Below are 22,730 nucleotides of genomic sequence, written 5' to 3'. Positions count from 1 at the left end.
TTTAAAATTAAATACACTTTGTTGTTGATTATATTACTTTTAAACTACTGTATCTATTGCCTTTATTAGCTGCTAACACACAATTATGAAGGTAAACAGTTTTCATTACTGAACATCAAACATTTAAATAACCACATTTGATCTCTTTTGCACCACTTTTCTCTTTTCCTTCCTTTTGCTGGGTATTAGATTGAGGAGAATAATTTATTCAATGAAGTTAGACCTCTTGTGCTCACCAGCATGCTCATCAGCTGTCACAGCAGAACACGGCTTCCTTTGCTCTATTCATGAGGGTTATTTATTTCCTCCATTCATTTCTTTACAGGTAACTTGATGCATGTATTTATCTGAAGGTCATGTATTGCTTGATCACAAAAACTTCATATTTCCTTCACTCTCTGAAGGGTAATTCGGGGACAAAGATGAAAAATGATAGGAGAAGACATTTGGTCATCTTTTGAAGTGCACTGTGTGTAGCACTTAAAAATTATAGTCCAAGCTGAGTACCCAAAAATGGAGGTAATCCAAAACAGAGACCTCTTTCAAATCCACAGACTTAATTTTTCTAAGCCTGAGGTCTTTGTTTGGGAGAAGTTCCGTTTGTTAACATCTGTAAAGCACTGAAAGATCTTTAGAAGGAAAGCCCATTAGATAGAAATACAAAGTAGCCCTTATCTGACATACCTTTGAAGGAGTTCGTGAATCCTGGCTCTCCACTTTTGTTTCTTGTGGTGAGAAACTTCCTTGTGGTGAAAAACTTTCTTGTGGTGCTTTGAGTCCCACATGCAAAAAAGAAAAAGACAAAAAATCAGAATTTGTTTCAAATGTACAGAAAGAACATGGAAATAAAAGCCATAAATGTGCAATTTTCCAAAGGTTTGCCTCAGGTCCTCTGGTTGAAGGCTTTCAAAAACAATGAGGAATTTTAGTCATCATTACTTTATTTCATTATTTTTTCCATAACCTTTTTCCATATGTTTTTCCATATTTACTGCATTATTTCCACAAGAAACTGAGCTCTCACCTTGCTTTAAAAGCTTTTTTGTACTATATATATTTGCACATGGTAGTGCCCTACAGTCCTTATTTATACAACACCTAATCACATAGTCATACACAGGCATACATAAGTTCATGCATGTGCAAGTGTGTCTGTAAACACACACAAAATATGACACACAAAGCAGTTAGGCACAGACCAGAGAGCCCAGAACCTTCCACAACTTGTCTTGCTTTAAATTCACTCCAAATCTTGATACCCTGTCTCACAGAGATTGTTTTCAAATGCTTGGTAAGAGGGACTAACACCTTCAGAGATTGCAACGTGTAGGAGGCCAACGCACATAAGCAATCCTCTACCCAGACAGCTCTGAGCTCTCCAGCATGAAGCTGAAGGCTCTGAAGTTACTTTACCTTTGCCCATCAAGCTGAAAAAGTCATTCCATTGAGAAGCTAGCACCCACATCTATTAGACTGTGTTCTGTGTGAAAAACTCGAAACAATAACCATACACTCATGTACACTTACGAAAACAGAATTCTTCTCCCTAACCTGCACTGTTCAGAGATCCTGCTGAACATTCAAGGACATTTCTGATGTCCAAATCTTCTACTGGTGTTCCTGAGACTGACAAAATGTAAATATAACACGACCAATACATAAGAAGGTTTCCTATTTTATACCCTATACAGGCATCTATACAGTGTAAAATTATGCTCCGCTTCTCCTCCCATCAAGCCTCAAAGGCAAAAAATCCTTTTCATAGCGAGAAAATATAATAGTCAATGGAGAAACATTCTGCATCAGAGACTCTGTATCTGGCAGTTAAACTCTCTCCTTTCTTCCAATTCTCTATATTTTCATAAATTTCTGGCAGTTTTCAAGGAAACTTGGGAATCTCTGCCGAAGACTAAGGCAAAGCATCCTATTTATTTCCAATACTAAAAATGTCAGAATGTAAAAACAGACAAAAACAACAAAAAGCCTGTGCATGTAGCTTTTAACATAACTTTTTTAACCCTGTAAAATTAAAGCAGAGACAACATGGTTGCCTTAAACAACAGTGGGATTTGTTGGTAGTCGCAGGAGAGATCCTCAGATGGATGCAGTAAATCCTCCAGGTCAGGTATCACACATACATGATTACAAAGGTGATGCAAACCAACTAGCTCCAAGCAAGACATTCCAGCTCTCCATATGGCAGGTGTGCCATGGGCAATGCTTCCTTCACCACTGCTCCTCCATTAATAGGAATCAATCTCTCCTGCTCCTGGACAGCATTTGGCTAAAATTCACTAGGACTATCTGGAGCAGGATCTGTTCTTCTCCCATCCCCACAAACACTGGCAATGATTTTTTTCCCCCCAGCCTGGTGAGTTACCACCTCTGCCAGCTTTCCCAGGAAGGACTGGAAATTGGCTCAGCTCTGGAGTTCTGCTCCAGCAGAGCTGGTGGCTGGTTGGAGCCATCAAACCGACCTGAAGCTTCCCACAGTCCAGTGAGGGCTGCAGTCACCAAGGAACATGTCAAGAGCAAGGGTGAGTTATTCCTATGCTCTCTCAGGTCTAGGAAACTCATCCTGGTGGCAACCAAGACCAAGCAGCAAATTTCATCACTCCTGTGAGATGTAGGCACCAGGCTGCCATGGCTGGGGCATTTGGGAGGGCACCCATCAACAGAACTCAAAGTCTCTGAGAAGGTTTAATGAAAAAAACTATCAACTGAAAGATTTCAGGTTTTCAGGTGTTTCCAGAGTCTGCTGGTGTATGGAAAGGGGTTTCAAGTTTTGGGCTGAGGCAGTTAAAGCTAAAGATCAGAAAGTAGGAGGAGGGCTTGGTTCACAATGATTCTCCTGGATGCAGATCTTGGTGATGCCTGTGAATGCAATTTTTGAGGTGGGCACTTAGATTAAGAAATAAGATGGAATAGAAAACTCACTTCACATAAAATATCAACTAGCCATATTATTACAACATTACCACTCCAGGCTTACACTGAGGGAGTAGGAGAGAAGTATTTTTAAAGAAAAAATTATTTTATTACCAGACTCCCACATCTGTCCAATCCCCTTGTTTATCTTTCTAATCTTAATTAATTAATGAATATTCAAAAGAAAATAAGAATTGGGTTTCTCTGTATTAACTGCACTGTTTTCCATTGCTGCCTCTGAAGTGGCAATGGGAGTATGATTTAAAACTATTTCTTCTGGATCCTAGCAAAATATTTGTCACAGTGTGTCATGATAATTTTTAAAAAGCTCTATCATCTACCTAATAAATTTGTTAAGTTTATTCAAATCTTACTGAACAGGAAAAGTGCAATGAGTCATGGTTAATATTTCTTTACCTATATTAAGAAAAAAAATATATCAAAAATTCAGTGCTTAGGGTCCTATTCAGAAAACCTCTATGAGTCTGTAATACATCTTCTACATGATTAAAAAACCAGGAAACTTGCTTTAAAATGAATTATTCACCACCTTGAATAAATTTCCATCTTTCTTATTTGCAAAACCCCAAAGTCAGTTATGTAAATTTTAACCTACACTAATTACCTCAGGGGTGTGCAAGCTAAAGGAAAGGAGATGCAGTAGGAAAAAAAAAATTCCCAGACATTTCCATCACCAGGAAGTAATTTAATAGAGGGGAAAAAAATGTGTAAGTTTTCAAGAACAGAACAGCCCATATAATTATTTTTTTTAAAAAATATGGAATAGTCGTTGCTGCAACATCTCTTGAATCAGAGGTTTAGGGGAATAAACCAAGTGCTTTTTCTCAATGGCCTATACCTTCACACACAGAGCAGGCACTTGTTTCTCATCACGCCATTGTCTAGACTGTAACAACGACCCATTGTGGACAATGGGCGTTCCCAACAAGAAGGCATGAAATGTGGTTTAGCTTCAAGTCTGTGTAGACATTGAGGCCCCCTTCAGAATGTAATGGGCTAAAATCAGTGAACCGCTGGACAGCCTTCAGAGCTCGTCTGGAAGAGGGACTGGAAAAAGTGGGATGTTTTTTGAAGGCAGAAGAGCTCAGTCACGGCACCACTTTGTCCTACCCCCCATCCTGATACCAGCCACTGCTTTAGCTGCAAGCCAGCTCCTTCACACATCTTTTTTGGTTTCTTCATCAGCTGTCTTGAGGCTTAATTACACAAATGACCTATCTGCTGATTTCAGAGAGCATGATCAAGACCAGTACTTGAAAAAGGTCTTTCAGTTTGGGCTCAGCCTAGGCATGCACAATGGTGCGTATTGTTTCTACAAAGACAAGAACCTGACTCAATACTATTAATCACTGCTAGCTGGATATTTTCAATATGAAACTACGCAAGTGGCAAGACTTGGTTGCATTGTACTTTTGAATTTGGAAAAAAATTAAACAAAACCCTGTCCAACTTTTCTTTCCTCTTTAAAAAAAAAAAAAAAAGCCGACAAATTTCAGAAAAGCTTGAAACAAAAAATAAATTGGAAAATTTTATATTGTTTAGAAAAAAAAGGGAGCATTTAGGGAACATATTAAGCCACACACCTTTTTGGTCAGTCCTAGTACTGGTATTACAACCTTCTGGTGAGGTACTTGCCCCATTGTAATTTGTAACAGGCAGTGGAGCACTGGCCCTGATGAAATCACATTCCCTGCAAGGAATGCTGTGGGGGTCCATCTTCCCTCAAATCCTCCTCACCAGGACAGGGCACAGCAAAGGCAGCATGGAGACATCACTAGTGGGGTCTCCAGCAGCCTCCCACTGCCCACAGGGATCCCACATGCAGAGGATGCTGGTGCTTCCCCTTCATTCCACTCCTGGAAATACCGCATGGATACATCACAGAGCAGATAGTGCAGTCCTTTTAGCTGTAAATAGATGCCCAAATAAAAGCTTTGACCTAGAATTTCCATCTCTGCACCCTAAAAAAAAAATTTAGCAATGAAAATCGTGTCCCTTCCACTTTTACAGATGGGATAGCTTATCAAGCAAAGTGTCAGCAGAACTAGAAAGAAAACCGATGTCCGTGGTCCCACTGATGGCACCTAATTCTCCTTTCAGTCTGACTGTTGTGTGGAGATTCAGTCCCAGTGACTTCAACATCTAATGCATTGTATACTACAAAATAAGTAAAAAATGAATAACAAATTGAGATGAGGGAGAACAAAATTATTGCAAGAAAAGCATTCTTTTCAGGCAAGTGAATTTTTGAGAGCTTTACCCTCTCCATGTTAACTATAGAGAGATCATGGGGAAGAGGGGCATTGGGAGGTAGGTTCATGGAAAGTAAAGACTCCAATAGCAGGATAGGCCTGCTCTAAAAATTCCACTAGCCATTGCCTGTTGAATTTTGCATGACCTTATGGAGATGGCCACAAACCCAAAAGTAAAGTTGTGCCAAACCCTGGACACATGGTAGTATTATTGATGTGCACTCTGCCTAAAAAAGTGCCACAAACTCTCAGACGTTTTTTAAAGAGAAAAAGCAACAAAGCAAATCCCCCGACGACTTTTGTTCCAAACAGAAAATTAATTTACTGTTCATAAGAATAAAATTAAAGACTTAGAAAACTGAGTGTTTTATAACAGAACTCAGACCTACTTTTAAAACTGCAGAACACAAAGTGAGATTTACTTTAGTCATGCTACAGCCTTATTACACTGAGTAATACTGATACATTTAGTGACAACATTATAGGCTGATCATTTTGATAAATTTGTAAGGCACTGCATTATCTCTAACAATGCAGTAAAGACTCAGCTACCAGTCAACACAGGAAGGCAGTATTCTGCTACCAAGGTGGATGCTTTTATAAGACATATATATCAAAGACACTAATTTTGAACAGATATGGAAACTAGATCCAGCTGTAAAGTAAGTGTTATAAACAAGGACCTGAATTTCCCCAAAACTCAGAGGTGTTTTCACTCAGGATTTTGATCCAAGATTACATTACTAATGAATTAAAAGAACCTGAATCACTTTGCTTAAGATGCACTGAGAAAACTCTAAAGGGATGCCTGCTGCAGAGCTACCCAACTTCTGCAAAACTGAGATTTTCCCTTTCCAGCCTCAAAACAGAGAACTAAGTCTTCTCATTTCTGTCTTACTGTTCTCACAGAGGCATCACCTGCAGTTTCTTCAGAGCCAGCAGCTGCTACTTCTGATGAGAAAATGTAGCTTCAAGGTTATAAAGCTTTGATGTCCTCATCTAAATCTGGAGTGTTGCACATGTATAAAAGGCCATTTATCACAATGTCTGACAACCACAGCCGAGCACTGAAAATATGCAAAGCTGAAATGGCACTTGCCATTGATAAAGAGATTTTAATCAGAAATCTGTTAGCCTCTCAAAGTTCTGAAAGTTCAAATGTCTCCAGATTAGCCTAGAAATCACCAGATAGTAAGAAGATTCCTGTGATTTTAGTCTAAATAGTAAGATATAATGCAACATGTTAACAAGATATAAATGGAAGATGCTCACTACATTTTATTAGGGAACACATTCCATCCAGTATAAACTCACATAGCACAAGTAATGCCAGGGAAAACCAAAGTGAACTATGCCAATCTCTAGATCTAAAATGAATAGTTTATATTAACAATGAAAAAGAAAAAGAGTTCATAAGCCATGTAATGAACTTCAGCATTTTACAATCTTTTTCGACTTTCTGCATACTGACAGCAAATCAGGACACAAGCAACTGAAGGGAAACTGAAAGGAAATACCGATCGGAAATACTGAGACTTTTTTTGTGGTTTTCCCTCATTCTTCCTCAATTTAAAAATGTTTGTCAATGTCAGCACAGAATGTTTTTATTATTTTCAAAGTCCCTCATGAAACTTTACTCCTTTAATCCTCTTACCCTTCCTCAAAGTAGGCATCTAATTTTAGGTCTGTTTTGCAGATAGGGAAAACTTGAGTCATAATAACTAATTTTCTTGTTATAGCCACCCCCCCCCCCCCCCCCCAATCATGTTCAGGTCTGAGGTTACAATCTATTTCATCTTTCTGAGTCCCTGTTCTTTTTTCGTACTATCAAGAAAACATAACTTCACAAATTTGTCTCCATTATAATTGTAATCAAAAAGCACAGACTCTAACTTTACCCAATAACTTCAATTTGTACTGGCTTTCACATCACCTCCTGTTTCAAGTGTGCAGACATATTTGAACACTTTATAATTAAAAGAGCTAGTCACTTAAAATTAGTATATGAAAATTACAGAGAGGAAAAAATACACTCTAAATCCAGTTTACCGTATGATAGTCTTAAATTCAATAGTGGCAATGATAAGTTGCCATGCCTAATGATTTTTTTTTTCACTGATGTGAACAACTCCAAAGTCCTTAGAAAGTCAGATTGTACTCTGAAAGCCCAATATAACCTCATGAGCAGGAGGTTAGACCAGACAGACTCCAAAGGTCTGGTTCTTCCCCATCTGAATTTATCTGTTCTATGAAGTAAAGAGAAAAAGTACCATACAATTTAGGTTCCACTCGACAAATTCAGCTCTGCTGTAAGACTGCAGGAGTGAATCATTCAGCATTTAGAGCAATTCCTTTATCTGCAGCTCAAAATCTGTATAATCTATTAATGCTGCTAAGGAGTCCCCTATCATAAAAACTATTGAACAGTAGGCTTAGCTACCCTTGAGAGTACTGTTTGGCTCCATATGTACTAAAAATACAAATAAAACAACCCTGGCGGGCAAAAAAATTAATTCTGAAGAACACATGATAAAATAAAAGTTTGTTTTCATTGTATTTATTTTTAGTATGTTTGTGCTATTCATCAGTAATAAACTCTTTTTGCTTACAGTCCTCATCTGAGTTCTGTTTCTTTTAACAGGTGGTCAGTATGTGATGAAGTCACTGAAACTTCACCAGGAATTGGCAATCACTGATTCTCTTTGAAGAATCTCTCCAATTCCCTCTGTTTATTGAACCATAGAAATGGACTTCCTTACTGGAGTTTATATTAGGATAATGAGCCAGAGAGCTGACCAGTCAGATTACCTTAAGCAGCAGCAAATGCAGAATCATCATTTACAGTAGCTGCAGGATTCATTGTTCCAGTTCAATAGAATATCAAGAATTACTTCAGTTGCTTAATTGCCCCTCTGATCTTCAAGTGTGAAAGAATGCAGTAAAAATTAAGTGAACTCATTTTTAGTGAAAAACATAAGAAATATAGAAGATTTTCATTATTTCCCTTTAAATATTTACTTAACTAAAAATCCATATAACCCCCGAAAAAAGCAATCAAAAAGGACTTACAAGTTAAAAGACCAGCTATGTCAATGTTGTGGGTATTGTGGCAACACAGTGACAGACTATTTACAAATATATAAAACATCTTTTCAACAGTTCTGTTTATGGTGACATTAATTTCCATGGAAAAAAAACTTCTTAAAAAACACCAGGTGTATATCTGAGTGTCCTGAAGATATCAGGGTTAGAAATTTGGAGGGTTCCCAGGATTCCACTGAGGAAGCATGAGCAACTCTGGTAGAATAAAAATATTTAGAAATCTCAGGATGCCAACTTACAGGGTGAAGAAGTCCCATAGCTACATGTACTGGCATCTTCATCAGGCTTTGGTTTTGCTGGATGTGTGCTGACCCACCTCTGAGGGCCATGGACACTCAGTAATCAGGACATCAGAAGTCCAAGGGACAGAAGCCAAATATCTCAACCTTTGGGAAGTTCACCTTGTGTTTTTTCCCCTCAAATGTAGATATCAATGAAATATTTTTTCCACCACTCCAAGAACAGACTAGCTGGTAGAACTGTAATGAATTGGATGAGTTTAACCTAATGATAGATTTCAAAAGAAAATTAGATGCTATAGTAGATACCCATAATTCCTACTGTGCCACTCAAATGAAATGGAAACCATTATACTAACTGACTGTAGGGATGCTTTGACACTCAGATGATGAGTGTAACATATAGGTAGTTTACCTAAAATGAAATCACCTACTTTTAAGGCATGGTGTAAATGAAACATTGCCAGCTTCTGTATTCTTGACCTGTAATTCTCAGGGAAAAAGAAAAAGGGGAAAAAAAAGAAGAAGAAGAAGAAAAAAAACCCCCAACCAGTCAAAAGCCTACAACAACAAAAAACTACAAGACGTTTGCACATAACAGTTGTTTAAAATACTGGCAAATGCCAAAAAGTAGTCCGGTTTCGCTGAGGAAAACTCACATTCAAAAGTAACCTTGGACTCTGCATTTGCTCTTAAGTGTATATATTCCTACAAGGATAATACTCATGAAGAATTATCTGAATGGATTGTACAATGCGTAGCAGGCTACAGCTTTGATGAGGGGAGGTCTGGAGGTGCTATCAGGATATAAACAGTCTAAGTTCTCTTTCAACCCAAACCATTCTGTGATATGATTCTATGACAGTATTACCCAATGGGGTAGAACATACAAGTAAATGTGCATTGGTGTTTGGTATCACTGAGGTCTGATCCCACTGTTTAAATTTGGGATTGGAGAGCAAATTTATCATCCAACTCAGTACCAAATTTTAACCATGTGCTATCCACCATTAACCAAAGGAAAACTGATCACTCCATCATCATATAAATTGATCTCTGACTTGGCAAGGAGTCAGAGCACTGATGATAATGACTCTGTAAGGGTATTAGGCCTAATACCCTGAGGCATTAACCTTTGTTTAACCAAAAGGTAAATCTTTTGATGAAAGACAACATTTTATTGCTATCCACCTGCAACAAATAGCTCATTACTTACTACTATAACTCAACTGCTGGTACTGAAAAGCAAAACTATTACTCAAGAGCCTCTGAAAGTAAAGTGCAACACATTGAGGTCATGGATCAAAACTGAATATACAGTTGTGATGATCAAGTCCTGCAAGTTGCTGTGCCCTGCACACAGGACTAAATCTTGCATCTGAAACCTGTAGAGAGAGATGGGGGCTGTGAAGAAATTATCCTTAGTAAAAAGTTCTGACCAAGTTGCAGGAAGAATGGCCAAACAGGAAAGGTGTTCTTGAATTCTGGGGCAATGCTGATCCTTCCAGTCACCCCATTATTAATTTTTTCTGAGAAAATCTACATGAAACTGAGTAGTCACTTCTATTTTCTCAATTCAGAAACAGATGAAAATCCTGGACTTAATATTTTAACATGGCATTTAAGTTAGTGTATAAGAAAATTATGTTGCCGAAAGCCCATCAAGTGCAGTCTCACCCCAATCAACAGTGTTTGCTTCATCCTCAGCAGTCTTCTGTTTTGAGAGCATCTCATCTTTAATCAAACATGTTAAGTCAGCATTTTGTCAGGTCTTTCCATCCATATTTCTCTGCTCTGTATGATCAAGTTCTCCACATCAGCATGTGCCCCTGCATTGTCTCATGACAGATGGTTTTCTGTGGCACTCTGCATAGCCAGCCTTTGTTGTACCTGCTCAGTTTCTACCACAACACAGTCCCAAAGTTATGATTTTTCCTGCAACAGAGTTTATTTTTCTTTATTGAAAACAAATGTCACTGGGGCTTTTGAAATCCTTAGACCTACATGGCAGGCCACAAGAAACAGCACTGCTTTCCAAATTCAATATTCTTTAATGTGTTTGTTAGCAGAACATTGACATCTGCTTAATGCTTTCTTTACAAGAATCTATCCGATCTCTCTTTATGTAGTTCTTACCAACCACGACTCTCAGCTTTGCATTTACAAAACAGGACATGAAGTAAGAAACAATACAGCCTTAAGTTCCAGAGCTAAAATCCAGTGTAAAACCTTTTTAAAAAAATACTATCTTGAGAAGTGCATTCGCTCTTCCAGAACTTTGAATCATAGTAATCTCATGCACCAAGATACAGTTTAAACAAAAGCCATCCTTTTTTTTTTTTAATGCTACAGAGCAGAGAAGAAAAACATTGAACTAAGGGACACATAGTTGATATATCCTCTTCATGCCAATGCTGCCATCAAAGTTCCAGCGTAAATCAAATGCCTCATTGGAGAGAATTTTTGGCAGATTAAAAAGAAACTGCAGAAACTCAAATGTGTTTCTCAGCCTCACTTTTAAAACCAGTCTCATGTACTATAAACTCTCACTTGTCATTTTTAACCCTTGGGCTCCCATGTTTTCTTTGCATTTTGTCAAAGCAAAGGAATGTGAGAGAGATGTCTGTTAGACTCCTTCACTCAGCCCAAGGGTTAATTACTCAGTTTTGTAGACATTTGAAAATATTATGCTACCTCTAATGGCAAAATTGATAGAAGCTTGTTTCAGGCTCACTTTATGTCATTATGGCAGATTAAATTAACTAATCATAAATTATGCTGGCTAAAGTACATCTGCTACTCACTAAACCTGCAGAGAGAAGGGAAGGTTTTTTCTACTGAAGAGGAAGTAAATGCCATGCAGAAAATTAGACATTTACAAACCAATAAACACACATTCAAGCAACAAAAGCTGAAAGTATCCCAAAGATGGCAGGAACAGATTCTGAAGACCATGGCAACAGTCTAACACTGAACCTGTAGGTGCTGGGGAAAGGCATCAACACTGCAATGCTCCAGGGGTATTGCCACAGATCAAAGTGTAAAGATGTGCATTAAAGAATAAAGAAGATCAATTAAACAAGAATTAGCTCACACATTATTGTTAGACGTCTTTGCAGTCTCTACTTCCTATGTCACCTCTTCCTTTTTCCATTCAGAGGGGCTGAATGCACCATTTCTATGGATGTATAGATCACTGATCTAGAAGACAATACAGATTTTGCAGTGGTCCTCTTCTTACACTCTGCTTTGCAGAATGCAGATATGACAGCTGATACCATGTTGGTGTGACTAAATTCCTTATCAGGGCATGAACTGAAGTTAGAGGTGTGTGAGAAAAATGGAGAGAAAGCACAGGCATTCAAGACCTCTTCCTTGCAGTATAAAATGTCGAGTTCCCCTCTGAATGCACATGGTAGACCAACTCAATCAATCACACTAAATGAGGATTTACTTTCTTCTGGAATAATATAAGGAAAAAAAGCAGTATTGTCTTGTATTACATGTCAATACCCATATGTAGTTGTTAGTTAAAAAACAGAATGTTTTGTGACAACCAGAGAGATTGCTTCTATCTAGGAAACAAAACTTCACTGCACAGCTCCAAAAAGACTCCAGCTAAGATGATCAGCCTCAGAGTGACCAAGTTGGGACAGAGTGTAAGCAAAGCATTGACATGTCTATTGTGCTCCTTAAGGCCAGAGCCTCATAAAGCTTTGGGGGCAACTGAATAGCTCGAATATAGTTAAAGGGTGAATTCTCAACCTTCTGGAAAGGTGTAGCACTCATCCTATTCTCAGGTTCATACCCCACCAGTCCCTTGAGGCAGATGAGGCTCTTAGTATCATGTGTCCTTTTCCCTCATGCTTCTCTCCTATTTCATGTTCCCTGAACAATATTACCCATACCCCCTTCCATGCATGGTGCATATAGCTATGAAAATGTCTAAAGGAATGAAATATAGCTTCAGGATTTAGAGGAAAGCAGTAAGAGAATTGTGTCTCCCACCAACATGCAAAGGCAATTATAAGGTTTAGTCCTGCAGTGAAAAAAAAACCCCAATCTAAAAACTTCCTCTGAAAATAAAAGAAAGCTTAGATCACCATCATTCACTGGATAACCTATTTTAAGCCCATCCGAGCCAGGGAGCTGTTCTCATGTTGCTAATTAAAAGTGATAGATTTATCAATTAATCTCTCATCCTCTCCTCTGGTCTTAATATGAGATTTTTCAAAGGGACAAACGGTAGTTAGATGTCCACAAGTATCATTTCAGCCCTGAAAACTTGTGCCATTGTCAATACAATCCCAACCCTGTCTCTTTACTCTATGAAATGACAACAAGAAAACCTTAGAAACCTTTGCCACCCTGAAAAACATAACAGCATTATAATTGGGGCATAATCTTATCCTCTGTACAATGAACATTGTTACATAAATCCTCCCTGAGCTCCAGTTCGAACTTACTACTGAGAGATGAATAAGCCTCTGTTAAATCTGGCAGAGAGAAATGTCCTAAGCTCAGTCTCTTGATTGAAACTCAATTGCAATATTACTACAGAGCAGTCAGAGATACTTGACTATTTAGGAAAGAAGCAACTAAGGCAATCTATTTTTATTCACATTGAAATGGAGACAAAGATAAAGGTCCTGCTGTTAGCTTAGCAAAGTGCTAGTCACATAAAGCATGCCAAAGAAAGTGGTTATCTTTTCCTCTTTCAATATGTGTATCACCAGGCAGAGAAACAGAATTGGGGTGTACAAGGTTAACAAGCCAGCATCATGTTATGAAGCAAGCAATGAAATTGTCTTATAGTTCTTAACTCTGACCTGTTCCAGTGAAAAGCTGCCAAGCAGAATTATGTCATCTTGAACATCTCTCTCAAACTGTTCAATATATGAAGGAATCTCTTCATCTTCAAGCTCCCTGTGAAGGTCACATGCCTTACTGGAGCTGACAGGCATCACAGAGTCTGGAAAATCTTCACTGATGACAGGGGCTGCTTGAAATAAAAGTGGCAGATTATATCTTAGCAAATGGGAGTTCATTCACTGGTTAGTACCTTCTCAGTTAATATGTTTGGCCCACCAACATTTTAAGACAACAATTCATGCCCTAAATTGTACAGTAATAAATAGCATTAGTAAAACAACTGGTGGGTGTCAAGTGCTAGTACCAGGAAAACTGTTCTCAAGTGCAACATCTGCATACAGGTACAATTATAGCACATTCAGTTTGTTCCTTAAATGCTTTTTAAAAGGCATGGTCTACATTTCTAAGGGTGTTTTGCTCCCCTGAAAATCTTAAAGGGACAACTTTGGCTTTCACTGCTGAGGAAGAGGAGTAATAACTGCTATTGAATGGGAGTTTTAGGTGGAGCCACATCAAGCATTTCATTTTCTATCAAGTCACCCCAAATGATTGTATTCCTGTCCTATGTCTGTCCATGCAGCTCCTGCCTAGTCAAGTGGGTCTGGTTCTGCTCTCACCCATGTTATTCCTCTGATTTTATATGCATATGCAATGACATATGCAAAAACAAGGGGTACATGTCACACATAAATAAAAATAAAACTTATTCATAAAGTCAGTCTTAAAGAGAATCTTTGTCCTTCCTTCAATTTAATTATCATGCTTCATTAAAAAAAAATGACCTTCTCATTGATATGTGCTACAGTACTAATGCTAGTTTGGGCCATAAATAATAACAACTATCTTGTTTATTTCTAGACTTTAGCATCACTAAAAATGACAGGCATAAGATTGTCCACATCTATCTTTCTTGCTTCATATTTTTGTGTTAAAGCTTTTATAGTTCTCTCTGCCTATCTCTTTGAGAATTTGCCATATCTACTTATTTACTTCTCTTTGTCCATCCTACGACATGAAAGCAGTTAAAAGAGGAATTTTTTTCTCATTCCCCTTTGAAGTCTTTCATTCTCTAATGAAGACCAGAAAAGGAAAGATAAAACTAAGGCTATTAACATTTTCAGTTTTGCTCTGTACTCATTGTTAAATGGCTTTAATTGTTGAGCCTCCTGAGTACTTAAATCACCTCGGTGCCACCAACACACAGGAAGTAGGGTGGGGTTTTTATTTAATTACAACAGGATACAATTCAAAATCATGTTGGGGGAAGTGTACAGTAGATATAAACAACCCAAACCATTACCTTAGGGTATACATCTCTTCATGTAGCGTTTTACAAGCCTAATGAAAAGTGATTTGACCTACACTATTAACAGCAAAAACAAAACAATATTTACATTTAAATTTACTGTAAAATTAAGGGTTTGGCTAGAGAGAGAAAACCCAGGAAGCACTGGAAAAAGAAACATTGCCAAAAGCAGAGGATGGAGCATGTCTTGTTCCCCTCAATGCTGCATTATACACAACAAGCCATATGCTCAGCTGGTATAAATCAGTTGCTTTACTGCTTTCACAGGAGTGGTACAAGTTTACATCCAGGAAAGTCAGTAGAATCCTATCTCAGGGTTCTCTGGGTGTACAATCATAGTCCTTATACATCAAAACAGAATAAACTCATTTGGTTCAGAAAGATGACCATAAAGCAATTCATCAAAATATCCTTTTTTTCTTTTTTGCATTTCTTATTTTGTGAGAAATTATATCAAATAAACTCAGTTTTGGTGGAAGACACTGGGCTTATTAATAAAAGTTTCATGGAAAAAGAGCACGAGAGTCAGAACCTTCAAAAGCCTTTTCAAGGAAAGCAACTGCTAAAAATACAGAGATATATTATGATTTAGATTTGAAAAACATTTGATACATATGCTTATTTAAGCACAGTTGGAAAAACTGTTCATTTGCCAGAGTCAGAAACAGCGAGAGAGCAGGGTTAGTTCAGCTACTCTACTCCTTCCACAGCGGCTTGGTCAGCATCAGGTTGGTCCTTGCTTGAACTGACCCACAGACTGGAGGCTCGAGCTGATGCCCCAGGGCAATACTTGACTAAAACAAAGCAACCAACTCATCGCTCTACAAAAGTAGCCAAAGAGTTAAAAAAAATCTACTACTTTGTATACACAGAATGAGATGGCTGAAAATTTATGAGGAAATTCATTCATAGGTTGATTAATTTAAAACTTGCTACTTTTCAAGCCGTTAGCATGGGCATCAAAACTTTTCATTGCCTCAGTTGCACTTAACAGTGCGAGTCATACTTTGCTTTAGTTTAAATCACTTCTCCTCAGCACAGGCTGTATCTGCAGATGCTGTGCTGTAATTAAAACAATCTCTCCGGTATTAGCTTGGCTGCTTGAAACTTCATTTACTCCTGACTTTGTCCATCAGACAGCAGTGGTCTGAGATATACTGAGATGATAATTTAAAGGGTAGGTTCAGCAACAGACTCCACCTCAGCATGGGTTTGAACACATAAAATTGCTATAAACTCTACATTGAACAAGAATTTTGGCTACCTGGTTCTAAAACTCTGTGTATAGATTGTATCTGAAATTCATTGCTAAAAGCTCATACATAATTTTCAGACAACTAAAATACTATAAAACATGAGACTTCAGTTTTTCAGCTCTTGTCAAAGAACAATATAATAGAAATTACTTCACCTTGCATCATTTAAGATGTGCATGAATCACGATCTTACACTGAGAGATTTTATCACTAGGTAAAAAAATACATTCTCCATCTTTAAAAACAAATAACCAATGTCGCCTTTTGAATTGCCTTATAATGTACTACAATAGTGACCAACAGGCTACTCAGTGGCAAAATGCTTTAAATATACAATTTTATAAATTCTGAGGCATGTTCTTTCCTTTTCTTTGGGGATCATCTATTAATTAGGATTGTAGGACTATGTGATTTTTCAGCTCAGTGGTCAAATGAAGAAATGAAGCAGTTCTCTAAGAGTGGAACCAAATGAATCCTAGTTTTATATGGATTTTATGATGTCTAATAAGGGTCAAACGCCCATATTAGCTTTTCCCTCAGTGGAGGCATTAATAATGCTTGTCTTCTCTGCTCAACTGCCCACTTCCATAAAACTGGTAGGGAAATCATACCTGTGACTCTCTCTGTTAAAAAAAGATTTGGAGGTGAAAAACAAGTTCAAAAATTGTGAGGGGGAAAAACACACACAGGCAAAAATAAGTACACCCTGTTATATACACACAGAGGTGGAAAGTGCACAAACCTCCCTTCCTCAGGAAAATCTTTCTCTTTTCTGGATTTTATTTACCCAAGCAAAGAAAAGCAAAAAAATCAGCTAGAATGGTGTGCAGCTTCACCCACAGAACTAGGTCTGGTACCCATTTTAGCACTCCTAAAAGCACTGAGGCACCACTTGAGACACACACCAGTGGTCTGCAATGCCTCCCCAACCTGGTGCCCTAATGCCTACACAGAGGGCTCTGATGGAGTGTGAGACATGCACACTAATGCATTTGCTTGCCCCTTCCCTTTAGCCACTCAAAAACCAATGGTCAAGTCTAAGTCACTTGTCCAAGACCCTTCTGGAGTCAAAGGAAAGACAACAGTTTCCAAAGTGCAATTTTTCTAATATCAGGACATTGTCCTTAACCATACAGCATTATTTTGATTATAAATCTATTGATGAATATGAAATATTATAAATACTGATAGACTGAGACTACCTAAGTGCCATAGACAGACACCCAATGTCAATCTTTCACAGAGAAATAATGTTGACTTCACAGCCAAACATGATTTTATTTTCATCTATGTTGTTATGTAATAAAAGTAACAATCAACCTGCAGCACTGCTATAATATTTCTCAGCAATGTGGAGCTCTATGTTAACATAGGAAAACAGACAGCTTGCTAGTAAGCTGTAAAAAGGTTTTGCTTAAACTTTCTGCGTGAATTTAGTTGTGATGGTTGCACTTTTTTCTTCATTGAATTTAAGATGAGGCAAAATGGGTTTCAAAGATGTTACTGGTATGACCAATGCCAGTTCAAGAGATTTTTCAACCCCAGATAAATGAAAATTTTTACCTCTTCTAGAGTAAAGTTGTTTATAAACTACATAGTCATAAAACATGTTGCAGCTTGTGGAGCTCCAGTGCAACCACCTGCTTAATCTCTCTGACAGTATTGCTACAATACAACAGAAAACCTCATACAGATACAAAGAAGAGAAAATACTTTTGCACAAAGATGTCTGCTGAAAAAGGAGAAGGGGGACATGCAACATATAAGAGCAGGTCTGAGCTAGGCCTTGTACAAATGTCACTTCTAGGATGAACCAGAGGAGAGGAGTAGACGTGGACCTTGTATAAAGGCTTTAATGGTAGCAGTCTCCTTAATAAACTAGGTTTAAATAATGCCTGTAAAACTAAGTGAGGTCAAAGTAAGGCTGTTGGCTTGAGTTGAAGAGATCTCTTCTCCTGTGCTGCATGGTTTTTACTGTAGATGGAACATCAATTTGTATTTTCTAACATCAGAGAAAATATTTTCCTACTCATCTGTCAGTGTAAATCCTTATTTAGGCAACCTTAAACAGTGTGATGTGACCCATCCATCTGACAAATGGCCCACCCATTTAACACCTTAAATAAGAATTTAGTTTTCTAGATTTGAGCACATGAGCAATATTTCCAGTCTTCTTTCCTAAGTGTGGAATTCAATATGCACTGAAGTAATCTAGAGAAAGCATGCCACTTAAAACCACATAAACATGGCTCAAAACAAAAACATTTGGAGAAAGAGACTTTACAGCCTTGCATTAAAATAAGCATCCCTTTGACTTCTGAGTTCAAGGGCATGGATTACCCGCTCTCATCCCCACATGCAGACTCAAAAGAGCTTTATTTTTCCTTATGCAATTGATTTTGTTATTTACCTTGGAAGTCCAACATCTTGATTTCTTCATCCAGAAGCTTCATCAGTTTAGAGTACAGGATTTGCTCATCAAATTTCACAGGATCTTAAAAAAAAAAACAACAGTGAAACAGCTAATGTTTCTTCCAGTATTATTTCAGGAAACAATGTTTTATACTAAACACAAGATAGAAAATGCAAAAGCCAGAAAGCCATTTGACATTTAAAGATAGTTTTCACAGTGTTACTTTCATACCTCAGAATAAAATTATAGTCACCTCTATGAAAGACAATTTAAAATAAAATACATATAATCACATACTTTTAAATGACGAGCAGTATTATATGCTGATCTGGACTAAAACTGGTTTATTAATTCTGCTTAACAGTGTAGTTGAAATGATTATTTATATTCAAATGGTCAGATGAATTCTATTTGACTCTTGATGAAAATCAAAATACCTAATTTCTGTTCTAGTGTGATTTCAGAAAATTTTTGATCTTAGAGCATTATCAAATTAGACAAATTTCCAGAACAAAGCTAATTTATCAAAGGTAGAAAAGGTAACTGTCAATATCTTAATATTCACAGAATAACCCATTAAAGAAGAGTTAGTGGCTGAAGATTTGCTTTTCAGCAGATATTCTCTTTGGGCATTGGGCCTGACTTTCTTAAGCCCTAAGAAGAGTGTAGCTTTAAAGTGTGCCCTGATTTCTTCAACATTTTTTGGTTTTAGCTCTTGCTTGTGACAAGCTGCTAGCTGGAGAGATGAGATAATTAGGGTATCCAGTTTGGAGAAGACAAAGTAGTTCTGACCATCCTTTTATCTCCATTGACTGCATATAAATGTAGTTCCATTTATTTAACACCTTCCTTTTCCCTTAAAGGAAGACAAACAGTGAGTCTGGTTTGTGAGTGCCACCAAATCAGACTGGTTAAGGTGGGAAGCCACCTCTGGAGTTCATCTAGCCCAGCTGCCCTTGCTCAAACAGACACCAAGAGACAAGTTGCTCAGGACCTTGTCCAGGCAGCTTTTGCACACCTTCAAGGCAGAAGACTCACTCTTGTCAGAGGTGTTGGTAAATACAGCATTATAACTGCTCTAGAGAGATCAACACAACAAACCTGAGGCTAGTACTGTTGCTAATAGGCTTTTAATAAGCAAGTGCTATCCAAACATATGAGTGCCATTTTTGCCAGGGAGAAAAGGGAGGACCACCAGACAGCTGTTCACACATGGATGTCCAGGTTTAACATGACATGCAATTGCCTAAAACCACCTCTCCACTCCAAAACCCAGAATGCAATGGACTTTCTAAGAGCCTTCTTCTGTTCCGGATTTTTAAATAAATAAATAGATTAAAATCTCCACCACACAATACAAAATCAACATTTAAGTGTATCACTTAACCACTTCAACACAGTCAAGAGAACATTTTCTCCCAATGAGAACTGTACTTCCATATATCCCTTGTGTCACCACTATGTCCATCCATGATTTTAGGCACACATGTAGATATAAAAATTTAACCTCTTTTTCATTTTCTGGTTATGAAGCAGATCTTGACTTATAAAACCTATTAATAAGATGAACTAATGCAAGACCAACAGGAAAATAAATCTTTCATTTAAAAACTCTGAGCCAGAAGTTGACTTCCAAGGTATGATGCTACTGTACTACAAAATAAACAGGGAAATTTTTGGGATTAGATGTAATTCAGTCTGGATAAACCCTGATTTTTTTTTCATAAGAACACAGAAATTCAATTTACTGATTAGAGGCTACGGTTTTCAGTTACACAAGTCATTGTCTACATATAAAATCTCCATATAAACTCAAAGTTTCTCATGAATTTCAGAAGTGAACAGCTTTGAGACTCTTAGATAACTTTTTTTGTTTAGATCTGACTACATCTGCACATCTAGAGAGTCTCTGAAGTCTAAATAAGCACAGGAGAACTGGATCTTGCGTGCTATAGGGCTGTTAGTGCTTAATAACAGGAGCTGGGCCAAAGCACTCAGTGCAGAGCTAAGCACTTCATTACCATGATGATGTTCTTACCCAAGTCCATGCAAATTCAGGCAGGCCCGTTCCCACCCTTTTTCCTCTAAAAGCCATGGCAGCAGAGAGAATTTCCTCTGCTAGACAATACCTTCTGGTTAATCTCTTTCATACCTATGCATAACTTCTGTTCTTCCAGCTCTGCAGTGTCACACCCTACCACTCATCGCTACCATCCCCAGACAGCACAGCTAAACACCTCGACCAAACCAGGAAAAAGAAAACCAAAAAAGCACTTTTCAGACTCTGGGATTTCCTTCTATTAGGCCAACACACATTCAACTCTGTAATAAAATTGCTCTCCAAGGAGGACTTTGGGAACAAGGTTGTGAAAAAGTTACAGCTTAGCACTTAGTTCTAGATTAATTTCATTAGTTAAAGAGAACGTGGTGTAGACAATACTCCTGGATCGTGCTTCATTTTACTCTACAAGCAGAGTGAATACAGCTCAGTCTTATTTTTACCCACCCATTAACTCACTGTCCTTGATCAAAGACTATGTATACTGCCTATCCTGTTCAGGGCAGTTAAGGCTTAGAATTTAAATTGTAAACCTCAATATTTAAATAGAACTGCATATGTGATCTCTGTCACCTCATTTTCATGAATGGAAAAGAATATTCTGACACCAAAATTACATACTTAATTCTGCCTCACCTTCTTCACTGACCTCCATCCCACACTGCCTTGGGTTTATTTCCTCATCCATCAACGGGTCAAAGTAATTTCTGCTGTATTCATTTCCTGTGGAAAGCACATGAAGTAAGGGTCAGCGATTATTAGAAGCACATGAACTAAAATGTTAATTTTGAAATCGACACCAGCAAGCAAAGGGGCATTTTTTGCTACTTTACAAGCTTAATTTTTTTAACAAGTCCTCTAAGCCTACTGGTACTGCAATTATCTTCTTGTGAAAGGTCAGGAAAGGTAATTCTGGAAACAAGTGCACTTTATGTTACTTTTGCTGAGGAACTAATGAGAAAAAATTCTCAAATTTAGATGACAGGAAGATAAGAAAAATTTTTAAAAATTCAGCATCCCCAACATAAGCCAAATTATTCTTGAAACACATAGTATAAGTGAATTATCCATACTGCAGAGGAATTTGTGCTTCACAGCTGACCCCTCCAGTTGCAACAGTTTTAAATTTCACCACTGAGGTTTCAACGTCTGGTGCATCTTTAATACTGTATCCAACCAGAGAAGTGTTTAATTACAGAGGAGATACCAGGACACTGCCTCATTAATCTGAATAGCAATTACGTTTAGTTGGACTAGGTAACTAATCCAAGATTTTGATGGGATAAACCAAATCATTTCAGCACTTTCTAGTTCAACAGCTAATTTTTCTGCTCTTTAGAAAATAGAAAATTTACCCAAAAGTCATTTGTGAGAATTACCAAGAAATAATGCAGCATCTAGTTGCCTAGAGGAACTGGTGATAGAAGCCAGGAGAATTTTTCTTACACAAGGAGGGATAATGAACTTTTTCCTCAAAATATATCTTTTCTTCAGCAAAAATTCTATGCTGTTAAAACCATCCACATGTTCACTGGTTTGCAAGCACAGTAAAATATTATTAAACAGAAAAAAAAGAGTAAAATAATTAATTCCATAACAGGTTTTTAAATTGCTTGAATCGACATTGATCTATATCCTGGCAAATACATAAAAGTTAAATGTATAAGGGGGTTAATTCATCCTAGATGCACTATGGTCATCTACAGTGTATTTGTTTTAGGATCAAAAATAATACAAGCAGCAGCTCCTTTGCAGGGACTAAATGAAACTTTGATATGAAACTAGGTTTAATTTATATTTCTGCGCTGGCACATTTTGACTGTCAGTCTCTGTTCCTTCAATGTAGTAAGTACAAGAACTGAAAATTTGCTTTACCTTGAGGTCTCAATAAAGAAAAAATAAATGAGTTTCATTTTTGTTACTTTATCTGTCAACAACTACTAGGCTGGTATGAATCTTGGCAGTATGTAATCAAAGTCTTATGTACTGCAATAACAGAGCCATTCTACCTTATTCACTGTAATTGTTTTTCTCTAGCACAAAGCACTGTGATGTTATATGAACACCCCTTGATATGTTGGTAAAATAATTCACCTATGTGCTAAGAAAGAAAATGATGATGCATTTCTCTATTCAATTACTTCATAACTGTAAATGTAAATTGCTGGAAAGTATGTTGCATCCATACAAACAATACTCAGCTCTTACACAGGTTTTTTGCATAGTCTTACCATCCCAACAGCTTTTATTGAATTTTAACATCCCATGTCAGTCTAGTGTGA

General features: G+C 37.5%; 1 protein-coding gene across 2 annotated transcripts in view; it reads right to left on the bottom strand.

Annotated features, from left to right (window-relative positions):
* Positions 1-22,730, bottom strand: part of LOC139671057 (uncharacterized) — a 285,587-nt gene that overhangs the window by 118,605 nt on the left and 144,252 nt on the right. For both annotated transcript variants that reach the window (XM_071553278.1, XM_071553279.1), the window contains exons 6-9: positions 21,085-21,171; positions 18,387-18,470; positions 13,372-13,541; positions 685-770 (exon numbers count right to left, since the gene is read on the bottom strand). In XM_071553278.1, coding sequence (XP_071409379.1) covers positions 685-770; positions 13,372-13,541; positions 18,387-18,470; positions 21,085-21,171 — 427 coding nt within the window. The remainder of the gene's footprint in view (positions 1-684; positions 771-13,371; positions 13,542-18,386; positions 18,471-21,084; positions 21,172-22,730) is intronic.

Source organism: Pithys albifrons, chromosome 4 (genome assembly GCF_047495875.1).
Source record: "Pithys albifrons albifrons isolate INPA30051 chromosome 4, PitAlb_v1, whole genome shotgun sequence".
Taxonomy (NCBI): Eukaryota; Metazoa; Chordata; class Aves; order Passeriformes; family Thamnophilidae; genus Pithys; species Pithys albifrons.
Note: the sequence above shows the minus strand (reverse complement) of the source record. Positions and strands in the feature narration are given on the sequence as shown.